The sequence below is a fragment of the Myodes glareolus genome, chromosome 6 (assembly GCF_982192425.1).
Source record: "Myodes glareolus chromosome 6, mMyoGla1.1, whole genome shotgun sequence".
Taxonomy (NCBI): domain Eukaryota; kingdom Metazoa; phylum Chordata; class Mammalia; order Rodentia; family Cricetidae; genus Myodes; species Myodes glareolus.
In genome coordinates, this window is record NC_142031.1 from 112,339,648 (window position 1) to 112,356,452 (window position 16,805).

Consider the following 16,805-nt stretch of genomic DNA (forward strand, 5'->3'; position numbering starts at 1 on the left):
CCTGAAAAAAAAGAAACTTAAGGGGAAATGGTTTGTTTGGCTCACAGTCTGAGGGTGCAGACTATTGTGGTAGTCAAGGCAGCAGGATGTGAGGCAGCTGCTCACACTGTGTTCCCCAGTCAGGAAGAAGTCAGGTGAAGCATGCTCGCTTGTTTTTCCCTTTTTTTATAGTCTGGAATCCCAGTCCAGGGAATGCTGCTACCCAGAGTGTGTGGGTTTCCCCTACCTTGGTTAGCTTAATGAAGATAATCCCTATGAGGAAGTCAGAACCAAGGTCCTGGGAGATTGACAGTTGACACTAGCCATCACAAGCCTATGTATCTGGTTGTATTGTGACCAGTTTTGTCTTTTGCTTGGCCCTGTGTTTTACTTTTTAATTAACAGAATAGTTTTTTCAGGGCAAGTTTAAGTTTACAGCAAAAGTGCGTTTATAGGATGTAAATTTTCTTGTCTGTTCTTACTCACTGGCACCACTGTCCTGCTGTTAATCAGCAGCGCCATTGTGTGCTTGGAAGCTCTGGGTTTACATCCTATTTCAACTCCATAGAGTAACAACAGAAGGCTAATTCCCAGAGGTAGGTATTATTTTAGAGAAAGCTATTCGACAATTCACTGTATGTTGACCTGATCCCCACATTTTTTCTCTTGACTGTTTGAATATTATAGTGGCTTCATTCAGTATTGTGTCTTTCAAATTCCTCAAGTTTTGTATTTAAGTCTTGAGCAAGTTTTAATGATTCAGCCTATGTCTGTGCTTAGGTTTGAAAATGGAAGTGATAGTGCACAGTTGTTGCTTTGACTTTTCATGTTTTCATGGTTAATGTCTTTATTTACATGGCAGTAATTTAATTTTCAACACTGTTGTATTTCATTTGTTCTGTGGTGGTAAATAATTCAAGGCAAAGGTATATTTTTCAAATAAAGATTTTAAAGTCACTTATATGTTGAGGCTATATAGAAAGTAAAAGGCAAGTAGAGGAAGAAAGATGAGATTACACTTTAAAAAGTTAAGGATAAATAGGTTGTAATGATAAAAAGAGCTAAAAATGAAAATTCTGGTAAGAAAAACAAGCTAAATTTTGATAAAGCAATAGCATTATTTTTAAAACCAAAAAAGGGCGATTTTACCTAAATATTTTCTGTAAAAAGTTAAGTAAGATAGAGAGAAAAGGAAGACAAAGCATTTCTTTGTGCTTTATTCTGTGGTCTTGAGAGTTTCTGTAAAGCACCAGCTGCTTCTGCCTTTGCAACTGTGGGACCCTGTCCTCCCAGAGTTTCTGGCCCTGTAGTGCCACCCCAGACTTTCCCTTCTTATCCCTCTTCCAGAGAAAATTTAGCTGCTCTTTTTTGTTTGTTTCCCACAACTACCAATATTATGACTCATTCTTCTTCACTTAAAAAAAAAAATACCTACATGGGAACAACATAAGCTATTTTCCCTTTTCTCAGAATGGTTACTGAAATAACATTGCCATTTTATATAAGTCCCCTGATTAAGTTAGGGACTGACATATGGCTGTAAATAATGAGCACGGGCAACTTTGCCAACTAGTACCTAGTAATCCACGGAACTCCCCAGTCTTCATCTCTGCCAACTAGTACCTAGTAATCCACGGAACTCCCCAGTCTTCATCTCTGCCAACTAGTACCTAGTAATCCACGGAACTCCCCAGTCTTCATCTCTGCCAACTAGTACCTAGTAATCCACGGAACTCCCCAGTCTTCATCTCTGCCAACTAGTACCTAGTAATCCACGGAACTCCCCAGTCTTCATCTCTGCCAACTAGTACCTAGTAATCCACTGAACTCCCCAGTCTTCATCTCTGTACCCTTTCCTTGTGTATTTGCCGAGTGATGGGAGCAGCAAGTACAAAGCATTTGTGTTCTTTGAAGTGCCACATAAAGGCTGGCTTTAACCAGCCAAAGGCTGACAAGTTCTTTAAGAATTGTTTTGTTAGCTATCCAGTAATTGTGTTCTTGATAAGTTTTTACTAACTAATTTGACATTCAAATGATATATTCTCCTTTTAAAACTTAAATTCTGAGTTTTCTTAATTTGAAATAAATGTGCTCAGTTTGCGAGTGCTATCAAGCACAAAGCATGCATGTTATATAACACCAACAGTGTGTCCAGTATTGTTGTGGACGTGCCCTCTAGTACCTGACATATTGTTATTAGAACCAGTATTTTTAAAATGTTGTTTCATACCTAGTCTCTTACTTCATCTTGTTAATGTCCAAATAGGAACTAGATCTCACTTGGATTTCTCAGTTAACACAGAACTGTCTGCAACAGAAAAGTGTCAATAATAAAGAATAATGAAAATAATATTTCTAAACTAGATCCTTTGAACTTCACCCTACTTTTGGTCCTAGCATATGCTAAGTGCTTAATTTAAAAACATTTTCAGTTTTTTTTTAGTGGTGGTAGGGATTGAATCCAGGACTCCCGTGTGCTCTATCCCTAACCTTTGAGTTTTTGAGGTAGGATCTCAGTATGTAGCCCAGGTTGGCCTTAAACACAGAGGCCCCATCCTTTAGCCTCTCATGTACCTTTTAATTAGTAGATATTTTAATTAGGGCTACTTTTTAAGTATTTTGACTTAGAATTTCCAAGAATACAACCTTTTAAGTGGTGAAAAAGAATTTTAAATAAGAGGTAATATGTATTTTTATATTTTCTGACATGGTGATCAAAAGCAAGTACCTTGAGAATTTTAGATTATTTTACTATATGGAAGAATCAGAGTGTGGAAGGGAAGGGTAGAGGGTGGAAGGAGAGTGGGGAAAATATATAATACATTCCTATCCAAACAGTTAGAATGAGAAGGATTTTTTAAAAAAGAAAGAAAAAAATCAGATTAATACAATTTAAATATATTAAGCCCCCAAAAAGAGCTGTTGAAAGTTACTATGTAAAGCAATTTGATTGCAGTTTTGGTTTATAAAATTGTTTCTATTTAATGGATACCATGGCACTTAAAACTAAGTGAGATAATATAGTTCAAAGAGACTTCTAATGTTATAAAATACCAGAAAAGTAGTCTGTGTCATAATTTGCTCAGTGATTAAGTATTCTCTTACTAGATGAATAAAAAAAGAAATGATAAAAGGATTCAGAGGCTGGGATATAGTTCAGTAGATAAAATACTTGCCAGACAAGTCTTAGGATCAGAGTTTAGATCCCAGCACCCATACAGGCGCAAGGTGTGGTGTTGCAGGTCCATAATTCCAGCCCTGGGAGCTGGGTATTGAAAATGGTAGGCTTCTTGGCACTCGCTGATCAGCCCATCTAACTGTGTCAGTGAGTTGCAGGTTCATTGAGAGACCCCTTAAAAAACAAGGTGAAGAAGCAACTGGAGGAGATACATTCCTAAACTCTGGCTTCCACACACATGTACATGTGCACACACATAAACACACAGACACACAAATGCAAAGATATAATTTGTATATAAAATCATTTAGTTTAAACTGGCTAGTGCTGTAGACAGGTAAGTTTCTGTTGTGTATATCATTGACGAAGCAAGACAGTAGTTACTTTGTAACTGTTGAAAAGATAAAAAGTCATAAATGCATTTCTAGAAAAATGTCTTTAAAATAATTGTTTATAAGCATCTCAGATCACTTAAGACTGTCTTTCTAGATAGTGAAGAAGAGAAACTCATAAATCTTGAGATGGAATATTTATTTTGAGTCTGATTTTATGATTTAATGAGAAAAGGGCTTAAACTGAGGGAATGAAAGTTGGTAAGAGTTTTTAAAACATTTTGAGAAATAGTGATAATTCTAAACTTTGATGGCAAACTTTAGTAATTGGTTATGAGAATCCCTTCTACATCTCCAATTAGAATTTCACAATTCTAAGCCAGGCCTGGAACTTTCAGCTGTAACCTAAGCACCACGAACTGAGATGGAGCATCATGGTGGTCAGGACCAGCCTGCTCTGCACAGTAAATTCAGAAGCTCCCTTGCTACACAGAGTCTGCTTCTGACTTTCAGGTGTGGCTTTCTGCTCTTGTCCATCTTCAATCTTGCCTTGCTCAGGGAGCAGCCCTTTCAGTCTCAGTCCTGGTTTGGTGCTTCAGTGAAGCTTTGATCTCTTCCTAAGATTACTGGCCCAGGCTAAACCTTGCCACAGAACTTCCTCTTTGTAACTTGGGATATACTTGTAAGTTCAATGTTTTATATTAAGCAGTGTAACTTCTGTTGCATTAAAATGCTAGTAAAGTATGCAGCTGGTTGGTCCATGTGCCTGTTGGTGGCTGCCTTTGCAGTCGGAAGTATAAGTTCCCTACTGCTTCCACCTCACTTTAGAGCATTTCCACTCTGACTCCCTAGGGTCTTTCCTCCTAACCCTCAAACATTCGAGAGTCATTTCTGCCTTAGGACTTTTGACTAGTTCTTTGGGATGTTTGGCTGAAATTTGACTAGCAAGAAGGTAGCCATTTGCACCCTTCTTCTTCCAGATTGTTTTGTAGCTGGTACCTTTTCATCATTCAGATCTCAAGTGATTCTACAAAGAAGTCTCCCAAAGCACTCTGAAGTAGCCTTGCCCCCCCCACACTTTAGCCTGCTTACTGGCTCCACTATTTTTATTTGCATTTTCCTGCTATTTCAAATTTACTTTTCTACGTAGAAGGAAGGACCAGTATCTATTATGTTTGCCATTGATCTCTCAGTGCCTAAAATGATGGCTTGCACATTATAGGTTCTAGATACATTGTGGTTACTTTCATGGGTGAATGAACGGATGACTTGAAAAGTTTTAGGGCGAGCAATTTGTCCTTTTTTTTAATTGTTTTATTGCTGTATGAAAGCTGATGTGTGGGGTGGTGTTTGTTCATCTGTAATGCTGTCAGTTGTTAGAGTTTTCACTGTATTTTCTCACATGTGCATATAGTTTTCATAATTTACCTTACTTAAATGTTTAGCATTTTGGTTTTGTTTAATTAACATTTCAAATGTTTGTCCAAATTCTCCTGGTAACTTTATTACAGTTATTTTAATGGCTACATAATATATATTCCGCATTGAGTTGTTCACTTGTCATTTACTCACCTGTGTCCATATATTGAATAAGCTGCTTCTTATTTCCCCTGTTATAAATAATCCTTTAAGGTACAACCTAGTAAATACACAGAGGATGTTTCTCATTTGATAGAATAAAATATGATCATGAAAGGGCAGTATTAAAGGTGCTCAGGCACCTTTTACCATTTCTGTATACATAGGCAGAAGGAGCTGCACTGTGGTAACTTGTAGAGGATGCGTGTGACTGTCTTTGGAGTGTAAAGCTCTTTCCACAGTGACTGCCAGAGCTGTGTGGTGCAGCCCGTCAGCTGTTTTCAGCTGTAGTCTGGTATTTCACAGAGAGGTTTCAGGAGCTTCATACCGTACTTTAGCTGATAAGGTAGTTTGAGTACAAAGATATGTAAATTCTCTTAATAGTTAAATTGTTTTTCTTAAAATTGTCACCTTTAGTAAACAAAACAATGAGAAGGCAAGTAAGAACAGAACCTAGATGATTTCATGAGTGCAGATAGAATAGATATTTGGATTTACGAAATTATGTTTGTGAGAAATCATTTAGTAATGTTCGTAATTCACTTCACCTTCCCCCCCTCAAAATCAGAAGAAATATTTAGGGTGAAATTATTTGAGTTACATTTGAGGAGAAAATTGGAATTGTCTATTAAAAGTGTACATGGCCAGGCATGGTCTGTAGCTCCAGCTGCTCAAGAGGCTGAGGTGGGAGAATCAGAAGTTTGAGCCCAGACTGGGTTATCCAACAAGAATCTATATTACAGTAGACACTGACTAACGACAGCCTAGATATTCTTAAATTTTAAATGATTATAAAGCGTGTATGTTTGTGTGGATGTAAATGTGTGTGTGTGTGTGTGTGTGTGTGTGTGTGTGTGTGTATGCATATACACGTGTGTGGAGGGAAGTAGAGACTTGCATGCACATGAGGGGATCTGAGAACAACTTTGTGGATTTAGCTCTCCCTTCCACCCTCACATGGGTTTGGAGTTTCAAATTCAGGTTGTCACGTTTACATGGTGAGTACCTTTACCCGCTGCATCTTGTAACCCTGAGTAAGTACTCTTTAACTCTTCATCTCCGTAGGTGAGAAGTGCTATGTACCTAAAAGTTATGAAATAGTCCCAGAGAATTTTCTTTTTGGTTATTTCAATTTTTTTAATTATTTGAAGTCAAATTAAATATTTCAAAAATTTATACCCAACAAGGGTTTAAATTAATTGTAATTCCTTTTGCGTACATTTTTAAATTCCAAAGAAAAGCAACTCTTTTGTTATCTAATTATTATTCCCTTAAACATCTTCTATATAATTTTCTTACAGAAAGATTTAATTACATCTCTTTAGTTATATATGTCATTTTTTGGATAACAATAAAAATGAGCTGGCTTGTAAAATATTTTTGGTGTTATTAAGCATTATAATAAACCTACATTTAGAAATTCCTACTTCATTTTTCTCAAACAAAGAACTTTTGCTCTTTTGCCATCTAAAAAATGTTATTATCTTAAGCTGTGTATTACTTGACTGAATAAAAGAAAAAATAACATTTTCCAAGCTTACCTTTTTCATATCTTCTGCATTTTCATCTTTACGTATTTAAATAATAATTTTATCTTGTAATAGAGACTTATTCAGTTCATTTAAAAAATAAATTTTCAGGCTCTCGGGAGATGAATCAGTGGTTGGGAGCACTGGCTGCTCTTCCAGAAGACCCAGGTTCAATTCCCAGCATCCACATGGATGCTCACAACCTTTCCTAACTCCAGTTTCAGTGAACTGGAAGCCTTCTTCTAGTCCACAGAGCACTATGCAAAAAAGTAGTGCATATGCACACATGCAGGCAAAATAACTACACATATAGAAAAGCATTTTTTAAAAAAAATTAAAGAAAAAAATAACCAAAAAGATTTATTGTCTACTATATACAAGTTACTTTCCCAGTATTAGGAATTTAGCAGTGGCCAGACAAAAATCAGTGTCACTGTGGAATATACAACTAGGTAGACAAGGTGATTGTAGCTTGTTATAAGTAGTTTTCTAAAAGAAACAGAATCCCTTACGGAATATGGGGATGATGAGACAGGGAAGTCTGCATTTGAAAGTCTTCTGAAGAAGTAAGGTGTGCCCCTCAACTGTTGGGGAAATCCAGGGCCAGTCCAACAGCTCTGGGGAACGAGGGACTCAGTCACAGAGTTGTACAGCGGAAAATGCCAAAGACATTAAGGAAGGGACCATGTAATAAATGCTTGGGCCTTTCATCATCTTTCTTTTCTATCTAATTTCCCTAAAAATAATCTTGCCTTTCTTGCTTCTTCCAGAATAACAGGCTCTTCTTTTTATGGATTTAATGAGTAGTTAAGACATTCTGGTTACCTTTAGAGCAACCAGAGTTTGTCATTACAGGAAAGCGCTTGACCCCCTTTTCAGTGCCATTTAATTTCATGATTTTACATCTGCTCAGCCCCTGACTGCTGTCCTGATAGTGACTAATGGCTCAGTTGCCAGTGCTACTTTATACACGCTCTTCTCACCACGCTCAGTTTCCCTGTAGACTCCCACCAGTGAATCGCCATTATTAAACTTTAACTTCCATCAGCATATTTTCACAAGTAAAACCAATTAAAAACAAAAGTAAACTGACCTTGAGTTTATTAATTCCTTGTGTATTCATCTAGAGTGTATTTGCTGTGGCTCTTTGTTCAGCCAAAGTAAATTATTTGCCTTCTTTGAAATGACCAAGATTCTAAACAAATAAATTAAACATTGTTGGGAGATGGCAGAGAACATTCAATCAAGTTCATCTAACAAATTGAGTTAGAATTCACCATATGTGTGAACAGACGATTGAAAACGGAAGTCTCATTTCTTAGCCTCTCTCTTTAAACAGTTGTTTAAACTTTCTAAACTTCAGTTTCCTCTTATGCAAATGGGGATTAGAAGGCCTACTTCAGAGTCTCAGTGCCATATTGTTTTGAAAATATAGAGTAATATCTGAGAATGTGCTAAAAAAAATAGTACCATTGAGTGTCCCTTATTCTATAAGAATGTCTATGTATAACTTTTAAAGTTTTATAAAACTTAAATACTACTTGTTGTTGTTTTTTTATAACTGGGTAACTGCCAACATTTTTGCTTTACTTTTTGGAGTGGAAGTGTCTGTAATGTTTCCTTTTGAAGTGGGTTCTACAAACGCAAAAGAACAAGTCTTGGCTGCCACCCAGCAGTGCCATGGTGATTTTACTCTGTGTTGCCATGACCTCTGGCATGTACTTCAATAGGAATTGATTTGCCCTTACTTTTGATTATAGCTATTAGCAACTGGGGACAGGCTTGGTTAGAGAATTTACACACAGGAGCAGCAGGGCCCTAGAGCGTCACATCCTTCAGCCTGCCCGAGAATGAGAAACTTAGTGTGGAGAAGCTGTGGCTACAGGTGTGTAAGCAACAGTGAGGAGAAATAATTGTATCAACTCATGCTCTTGGCCGCAGGACAGCAGGCGCTTTGAGGAGACGTGCAGAAGTGTTCCCTGTGTGAGATGTGGTAGTCAAAATCCTTTTCCAAATACAAAGGAAACAGAGCATTGATTTCCAAACTCAGCTGCACATTTATCCCCTCAGAGCTGGAGACGTGTAGTGCCCGTCCTTCCTCATCCTACTGTGAATCAGGCCACTCGGTGTGGAAACGGGCACTGGGAATGCTCAAAGATGCCCGGGTGTTCTTGACACAGCAAAGCTAGGCCTCAGGCATGTGCAGCTGTGGCCTCTGTTCCTTTACTATCTATTCTGCTTCAGACTTTACACAGTAGTAAGGGGTTGATAAGTCTGTCTCTGAAAACATTTTGAAAGCACAAAGTCATTTTTCTCAAACAGATTTGTGTGCTACATTTTTTTAAGAGTATAAACTGTTTCTGTTTTTGGTTTTGATTGTGTTGTCTTTTGTTTCTATGGAGTTTAAATTTCACCACTTGTCCAATGTTTTACACATTATTTTTACCACTTATCGCAGATATTTCCTTGAGCTTTAAACCTTTTGGATTTAAGGCACAAAATAAAGTCATCTTTATAGGTGTGAGTTTTGATCATTTGTTTGAATTACAGGGCTATTTTCAGAATAAAGTATTGAGAACCAATTTGTTTTTCCCTATCTATTTTCATTTTTCTCCATTGTAGTAGTGGACTGTTACAAGCTGATCAAAATGCGTGGACTCAGTTTGAACCGGAAGAAATAGACTGTTTAATTCTACCTTATGCACATGAATGTTTGCTGATGTATAAGATACTGAGTGCGGGAGACAACAGCTAGAGCTGTAGGATTACTGATCATGATGTTGTGATTGAATAAGCATTTCACTAAGTACCATGGTTAAGTCACGCTTAATGTAGTCTAATTAAAAAATAAGATGTGACATGTACAAAGGGGACTTTCTGTGTGCTTTGGTTACCATTGGTGACAAGAGTCAGAGTTATTGCCTGTATAATTTGGGACATTTACCTAAAATTTGCATATGTTCAGTTGGTCACAATGTTTCCTTTTCAAGGAATTCTATTTTTGTTTATTAAAAACCGTGTTTTGTAATTTATGTGACATATGTGCGAAAAATACAGGCAATGAACTGATGCTCTGCAGACTTTTAAAGAGCCTGAACCTGTTGTCTTCTGTGCTGTCACGGGATTGTAAATCATGGAATCACAGTGTCAGTGTTTGGCTTACGTCATAGCATTCAATCATCCTGTTTTGTGGGTTTTGTTTTGCATTTTCTTTTGTTCTGTCTTCAGCCATCATTTTGTCTTATCATCTTCAATTCTAGAGCAACCTGACAGCAATAATGATGCTACTGAAGTGGGCATCCTTGTCATTCCTGAGATTAGTGTCACAAGTGTGTCCGGAGAGAGAACCGGGAATGGGGAAAAAGGCAGAGCACTAGGAGACATTGATGCCCAGCATATGCAGGGCGTGCAGGAGACAGCCACAGACCCTAGGAGTGAGAGCAAAGGCTTGCCTGAGCTCAGGAGGCAGAAATCTGTAAGAAAAATGATGGAGGATGGATTGGCCACAGCTGGCAGAGTGCAGTTTTAGCAGAGCACTTTATAGCCGCACCCAAGGTATCCTGAGGCAAGGGCACTGGTGCATGCTATGCCACAGTTGCACAACCACAGATAATTTGCATGTCATCTAATAAAGTGCATGAATTATGCATCGTAATTTCTCAATGACTTTTAATGCCCTTTGGAATGATCACCCTTAGATGGTCTTTGAGGAACCTGTTAGAGAAACTGAGGCAGAAAACTGCTTCTGAAGTAATTTTCTGCTTAAGTTTTGGAACTAAAATGATTTTCCCATCTTATATATAAAGGGTAATGTATATAGAATTTAACAAGTTTTGAACTTGTAATATTTACAGCATATGTATGTATATATATATATATATATGTGTATATATATATAATTCTTTGTATATTTGGAATAGAGAATACAACCTTCTTTTAAAAAGAAAACTCTTTAAATACTCTTCTGTTTTAAGTTCCTTGGTAGGAGCTATGATAGAGAGGTCACCCCCCAGTGTATAATGTCTGTTGGTTTTTCTAATTGCTTCTGCTCTTTGCATGCATAATAGGAGAACTCTTTCTAAAAACGTAGTGGGGGATAGTTTACAGCATGCTGTTGGATTAATATACTCTAAATCACTGTCATTTAATTACAATGAACTTTTTTGACATTTATAAAATGTTTCAATTTATCCTCTGATTTCATTTTATAATCTATTGCTTTAAGAAATTCTGCTAAGGTATTGATTTGAATATAATTGATTTGGTATTACTCTTTTAAATGTTGCTTCAGATACTTAATGTTAATTAATCTTTGTCATTTCTTTGTTTAGGAGATACAGAATTAACAGGTCAAGAAGAACTGATGGAGATAACTGAAGTTGACGAGGGATTTTATTCCAGGGCTGCGTCTAGCACCAGCCAGTCGGGCCTCTCAAACAGTAGTCACAATTGTAGTAACAAGACAGGTGTAGGAAAGAGCCAGAGACGGTCAGGAGGAAGCAGAGCTGGGGCAAAAGAGAGAGAACCTGCAGGGGAATCTTGCAGAGATCACTTTGCTCGCAAACAGACCCAGAGAGCCCAGAGTGAGAACCTTGAGCTTCTCTCTCTGAAGAGACTGACCTTGACCTCCAGCCAGTCCCTGCCCAAGCCCAGCAGCCAAGGCTTGGCTAAGACTGCGGCCACTGTGTTTAGTAAATCCTTTGAACAGGTCAGTGGTGTCCCAGTCCCACGCAGCCCCTCTCCTGCCGTTGGCTGTGTTGCTGGGGCAGATGCCCATAGGTTTTCTGCTTGTAGTCTCCAAGAAGAGAAGCTTGCTTATGTGTCAGAAAGGACTGAGCTTGCCATGAAGTATCAAGCAAGTCCACAGGGACCTCCCAGTATTAGCATCACTTTGTCCGCAGATTAACTTGTAACTTATTTTTCTCTTATAATCAGTGAGGCTGGAAAGATGACTTTGCTCCTATATGAAAGTACCAAGTCCTTCATGCCTGGTCCTGGCAGGAGGCCTATGTCTTGAATTTGGAAGGCTCCTTTGACTATGAAGGGAAGAATGAGTAGTTCGCAGAAAAGTGAGATATGAGCTTGTAATTTCTTGGGTATCCTTCTCCCCTTGGCTTGAGTTCTTCACTCTTTTCTTCCTCCTTCCCCTCCCTTGTTATTGTTGCTCTAAGATTGTCAACATGACAATAAAGTTTTGCAGTTGTCTGAGTTGGTTACATCCTCAGTGAGGTTGTCTTTAATACCTCGTAGTGTCTATGTGTTTCCCCTGAGAAGTCAAAGAGAGTCTCTGTATGAGAGGACTTGGCTGTGGACCTGGACAGAGGAGCGAGTCCGTGAAGCCATGACGCCAAACAGGCCTGTGAAAAAGAAGAGAGCAGTGAGGATGCCAAGTGCCGTCAAAGCTCTGTGACCGCGTCATCCTTAAGATGAGGACAGTTTGCTCACACACTGCAAGTTGCCTGGCAGGACAGTTGCAAAGGGAAGGCGGGAGGATTTCTGTTGGTGTCCTTGGAATATTAAATTGCAAAACTGAGATTTCTGGTAGATAACATTTTCAAGTGTTTGATCTGGATTCCACAGGCGAAAGTCCCTTTCGGTTTCTAAAGTGTAACCAGCCATAAAGCTGAATGACTCTGCTGCTCAACTCTGGAAATCCTAGTTAGATTATATTTTAGAGTTCAGAGCTCGCATCACAGAAGACTTCCTGGAAACCACTGTAAATCTTGCAATGTAGCTCCCAAGATACCAGTATCAAGCATTTAATAGTGAACTGTCTGCAAATGAAGGAAATAGATAATTTTTCATCTATAAAATGTGATAAAAGAAAATGAAACCAGTGACTATGGACAAAGGACACTGCACATTATCTTAGGACTGCTTGTGTTTGTCTTCTTCAATTTAATATAGGAAAAGAAGAATGTACTTCTCGTTTGTGAGCTTTAAGTGTTCTTGTTATGATGTAGAAAGAATAATTCAGTTACACACTCACCCCTGCCAATCAAACACTTAAACTAAGAAAGGTGGTAAGGCAGAAGCTAAACAGCTGTGTCTGTAGCTCTGGGGAACTCTGTAACTTCTTGGTGGACTCACAGGCTCGGTGCCTTTGCTGATCTGCTCAGTTGGCTGAAGCACCGAGGAAGCCGGTGTGTTCTAGTAGTGATTGGAGTGAGGAAGCAAGCTCAGTGGGGAAGAACTAGGAAGCTGACCACTTCCTGGTTTCCTTGACTCTTAGTACCCCAAGGTCTCCTTATTCATGGTCCCTAGCTGTGGTCCCAAGAACATGCTTGTATTTCTGTTTTGAACCCACGTGGGTCCAGCTCATATTGATGACAAAACTGCATATATGGTAGAGTGCAAAACATTGACAGCTGAGATCTAGTCCTAAATGCTTACCTGTGCGTCTCAGCATCAATGAGTTTAACATTTTAGTTTCAGTAATGAATGAACTGTTGGCTTAAATTGTCCTCAAAAGTTATAAGGTAACTAGAGAGTAAGATTGATATTGGAATGATTTAATAGTAATCTTGTGTACCATTGAAAATGTTTGTAAAATGTCACTGTGAATTTCCTGTTGTCTTTTTGTAATTCTTTAACAAAGAGCTTTTCTTCAGGTAGTCACTAACAGTATTGATAAATATTAAGAAGAAATAGAAAAGATTGTCATTAGGCAAGTTAAGGTGCTTGCTTAAGCATAGAATAAGTTTAAAGCAACATTATCTGGCATAAATGAGAGATCAGGATAATGTTCAACTACTATATCACTTTGATATTGTTCAAGACATTTGCTACTCATGTGGTTCAAAGACCATTGGTGTGGCCAGTTATCTTAATAGAACTTCACAGTTTTAGGGGCAGACCTAGTAAATCAAAACTGGCATTTTAACAAGGTCCCCAATGATGCTCGTGTGCATTCATCTTTGTGCAGGCAGTTTCAGAGTGCTAATTACTTGTCTAATATGTAGGAGTCTCAGTGGTCTCACAGCCTGCAAGCACAGATATTAGATACTAGATCATCATTCCATCATTGGTTTTGACAGCTCATTAACTTTTTAATAACATAGACACATGACTTGTTACACCCTCTCATTTTAGGTTCCTAGTTCTCACTTATTTCTGTAGTAAAAATGAGGCATTGTCTGCTTCTCTTGTTGATTGTGAATGAAACCAGAGCCTCGGATGCTGCAGCTTTTAAAAGGAAAGGCGCTGCCTTTGTTTTTTGAACTGTTCCATGATGCACAGCTTGTTTGCATGTGTTCATGCTCTTTTACGGCATCTGTAACAGCTTACACCATGGAGTGAGTCTGAATTTGGGCTCCAAATGATTTACAACAATTGATTCTCTGGAATGTGGAATTACATTAACAATAGATTCTTTTATACTACTTTTGATACTATTTTAAACACGGATTGTGTACATTGAAGGCTTTTTATAACAGTTGTAAAAGTCGGATGATATTAACTGCGGTAACAATTGTTATTATACTTAAAACTCTTTCCCTACTCATCTTTCAAATGTGAAAGGTTGGGTGGATTTGTGGGTCACTTTTCTATAAAGTTGTTAAGTGTAGACACCTCGTGGATCCAGAGGATTCCACACAGAACTGCGGTCTGGCACTCCATAGTTCAGCCATGACCTGAGCCTTGCATTCTTAGAGCCACGCTGCCTGGGCACCCCTGTGAAGCTGTGCCCAGCACTAACCTCTGAAGTGCAGGTCAGGAAAGAAACAAAGCAGACTTTCCAGGGGTCCCTCTGTCTGGGTGGTCCCTTCCTCCCTGGAGCCTTGATCCAGAGAGCACCTTGGGGTCCCTGGGAGGCTTCCTGAACTGTCCATCTCTGTAACACCGAGAGCAAGGGTTCCCTAACAACTTATTTGTTTTTGGAAAAAGCAATGTTTCATTGCCCATTCAATTGTAAAGCAACCACTCTGCAAATAATACTCAGTTGTTAAAAGTTGAATTAAAGGGAAGTATTTCTTTAAAACAGAACAGATGAAAAGGATCCCAGGTTAAAGGGATTTTTGCCCATTTTGGAAAATCATAACTAAAATGTTGAACAGTAAATTACGGAGTAAATATTTACTCTGAAACATGATTTTAAGCAAGAGCTGAAGTTAGGTAGCTTAATGTCTAGGTCTAAAGGCACATTAAACATATAAGGAAAGCACATTAAGGAAGCATATGTTAAGTATTATAGCAGAAAAATAGAAAAACACGATGTTGGGTACTAAGACGTTGGAGATAGAAACTAATGTACAATAGTGTCTTCCCAGTCCCTGAGTGAAGACTAACACCCTTGTCCTCTAGTGAGCATATGTTTACACTCGTAGGCTTGCTGCTGAGTGCTGACACAGTGGGTCGCTGAGATGTGTGCTTGGTACCAGAGTGCTCCAGTGTGCTAGCTTCCATATGCTGTAACTTGCACATATCCAAAAAGACTTTGAAGATGGTTTTGTGACTTACAGTGGAGTGCTAGCAGACACGGGTCTCAATTGTGGGTTTTTTTTTCCTCTCCTGTCCCCCATACTGTCTCTTGTTGGAGCTGCCTGTGTGCCTCTGACCTTCACTTCTGATCATGTGGTAATGCTAAACTCTTCTCACAGATAAACTTGTCATTGTTTTTCTAGAGTTTACATTCCTAAGAATAAACGTGACTTTGGATATTTTTATGTGCTCTCTACAATTTTAAGGTGTTGAAATAAACTGGAGTTGAGTTTTTTTGAAGTTTTGTACGTTTGTATACATGTTCTCCATATGCAGTACTTTATACATTGTGTTTCCTCTTGTTTCATTGAAATAAAACTGAAAAGTAATTTTCCAGATCATTTTATTAATTAAAAGCTGCCATAAGAGTTTGTGAGCTTCGCAGTGGGAGGGACAGAAGTCAACATGGGGGAGCCCAGCTGCTGGGAGCTGCTGCCGTTAGCCCACCAATGACTTCCACTCCTGGCTTTATAGCTCAGGATGAGGAACCAGGGAACCTTATTAGTGTCCATCTAAGGAGGAGCTGTGTATGTGTGATGGGGGAGTGGGGTCTTGAAGCATGGCCGAAGTGAATAAGATTGCCTTTAACTTCAATGAGTTTATCTCTGAGTGCAGAGGGTTGCCTCGAGACCTGAGCACAGGCCTTTAGGTGTGGTGGGCAGAACAGAATTGGGCTGCTGCTGGCTTCTGGATGGTAAGATACATCACAGTATTTCATTTGTTGGTGGCAGGAGATCCCAGTGGCATTCCTGATCTGCATTGTGTATATTGAAACAAACCCCATTAAAAAGAAACCATTCTAGTGAGCAGTTGCTTATGTATGTGACTAATTCCTGCTAACCTAAGCAAATACTTCCTTAGCTACTCTTAGGAGATGGCCTGATAGTTTAAAGACTTGTAACTGGATCTTGTGACATGAACAGTCTTCTAATGACCGCAGAGTCCCTGGCACGCAGCCGGCTCCCCTAGTAGAGTCGGACTTTGTTAATACCTGCATGCCTACTCTATAGTCATTCGTAAGGACTGAAATCATTCCATAATTTCTCTTGGGTGATTGTGGCTGTAATAGCTGATTCATCATTTAAGTACTTACTCAAAACTGCCTTTAAAAATGAGCAGCACCCCATTTTACAAAAGAGGAAACTGAAGTTTTCAGGGAGCAGGTACCTTGCTCAAGGTCACCAAGTGCTGGGTGGCCACACCCAACCTTGAACATAGGCTGGCCTTACAGCTCTTTGTTCAGTTGTTCTTTGTTGTTGTTCAGTAAAAGGATCCTAAGTCCTGTCAAATGGACATGTATTTAAACTCATTTAGTCCATCTTAAAGTAAAATTTTAATGAAACTAAGGGATGCCATATTTTGTAGCATGTGAGATAATTGTGCTTTATTGGTAATTAGAATGGTAGTTATTGCTGTATTTAAAATATACTAATTCAAATTAAAGTAAATGGTTCCTTAGGTTTTTAGATTGGTAAAGATTGGAACTGGTATTTGTATTTATCTGGAGAAAAATTTATCCTTAGTGCCTGAGACAATTGGTGGTAATGTAAGTTGCTACAAATGGATTAATTAATTCAGCAGACTCTTTACCCATGCCCTTTGACTTGGTAATCCTACTCTATAACTGTTCTACTCTGTTTTGCATTAAATTTTGTTGTTTGTAATAGGAAAAAAAGTCAGGACTTTAAATGTCTCAGTTAGTACATATAGTGGGTTATGATATAGCCA

The 16,805-nt window shown here is 38.6% G+C and overlaps 1 protein-coding gene across 3 annotated transcripts in view; it reads left to right on the forward strand.

Annotated features, from left to right (window-relative positions):
- The window catches only part of Hycc1 (hyccin PI4KA lipid kinase complex subunit 1), a 72,022-nt gene extending 56,616 nt beyond the window's left edge, over positions 1–15,406 (forward strand). For 2 of the 3 annotated variants that reach the window (XM_085691169.2, XM_085691168.2), the window contains one exon: positions 10,928–15,406. In XM_085691169.2, coding sequence (XP_085547295.1) covers positions 10,928–11,502 — 575 coding nt within the window. In that variant the 3' untranslated portion in view covers positions 11,503–15,406. Of the gene's footprint in view, positions 1–9,856; positions 10,152–10,927 lie in introns of all 3 variants that reach the window. The other variant, XM_085691170.2, reaches the window with a different exon arrangement.
- The last annotated feature ends 1,399 nt before the right edge of the window (positions 15,407–16,805 follow it).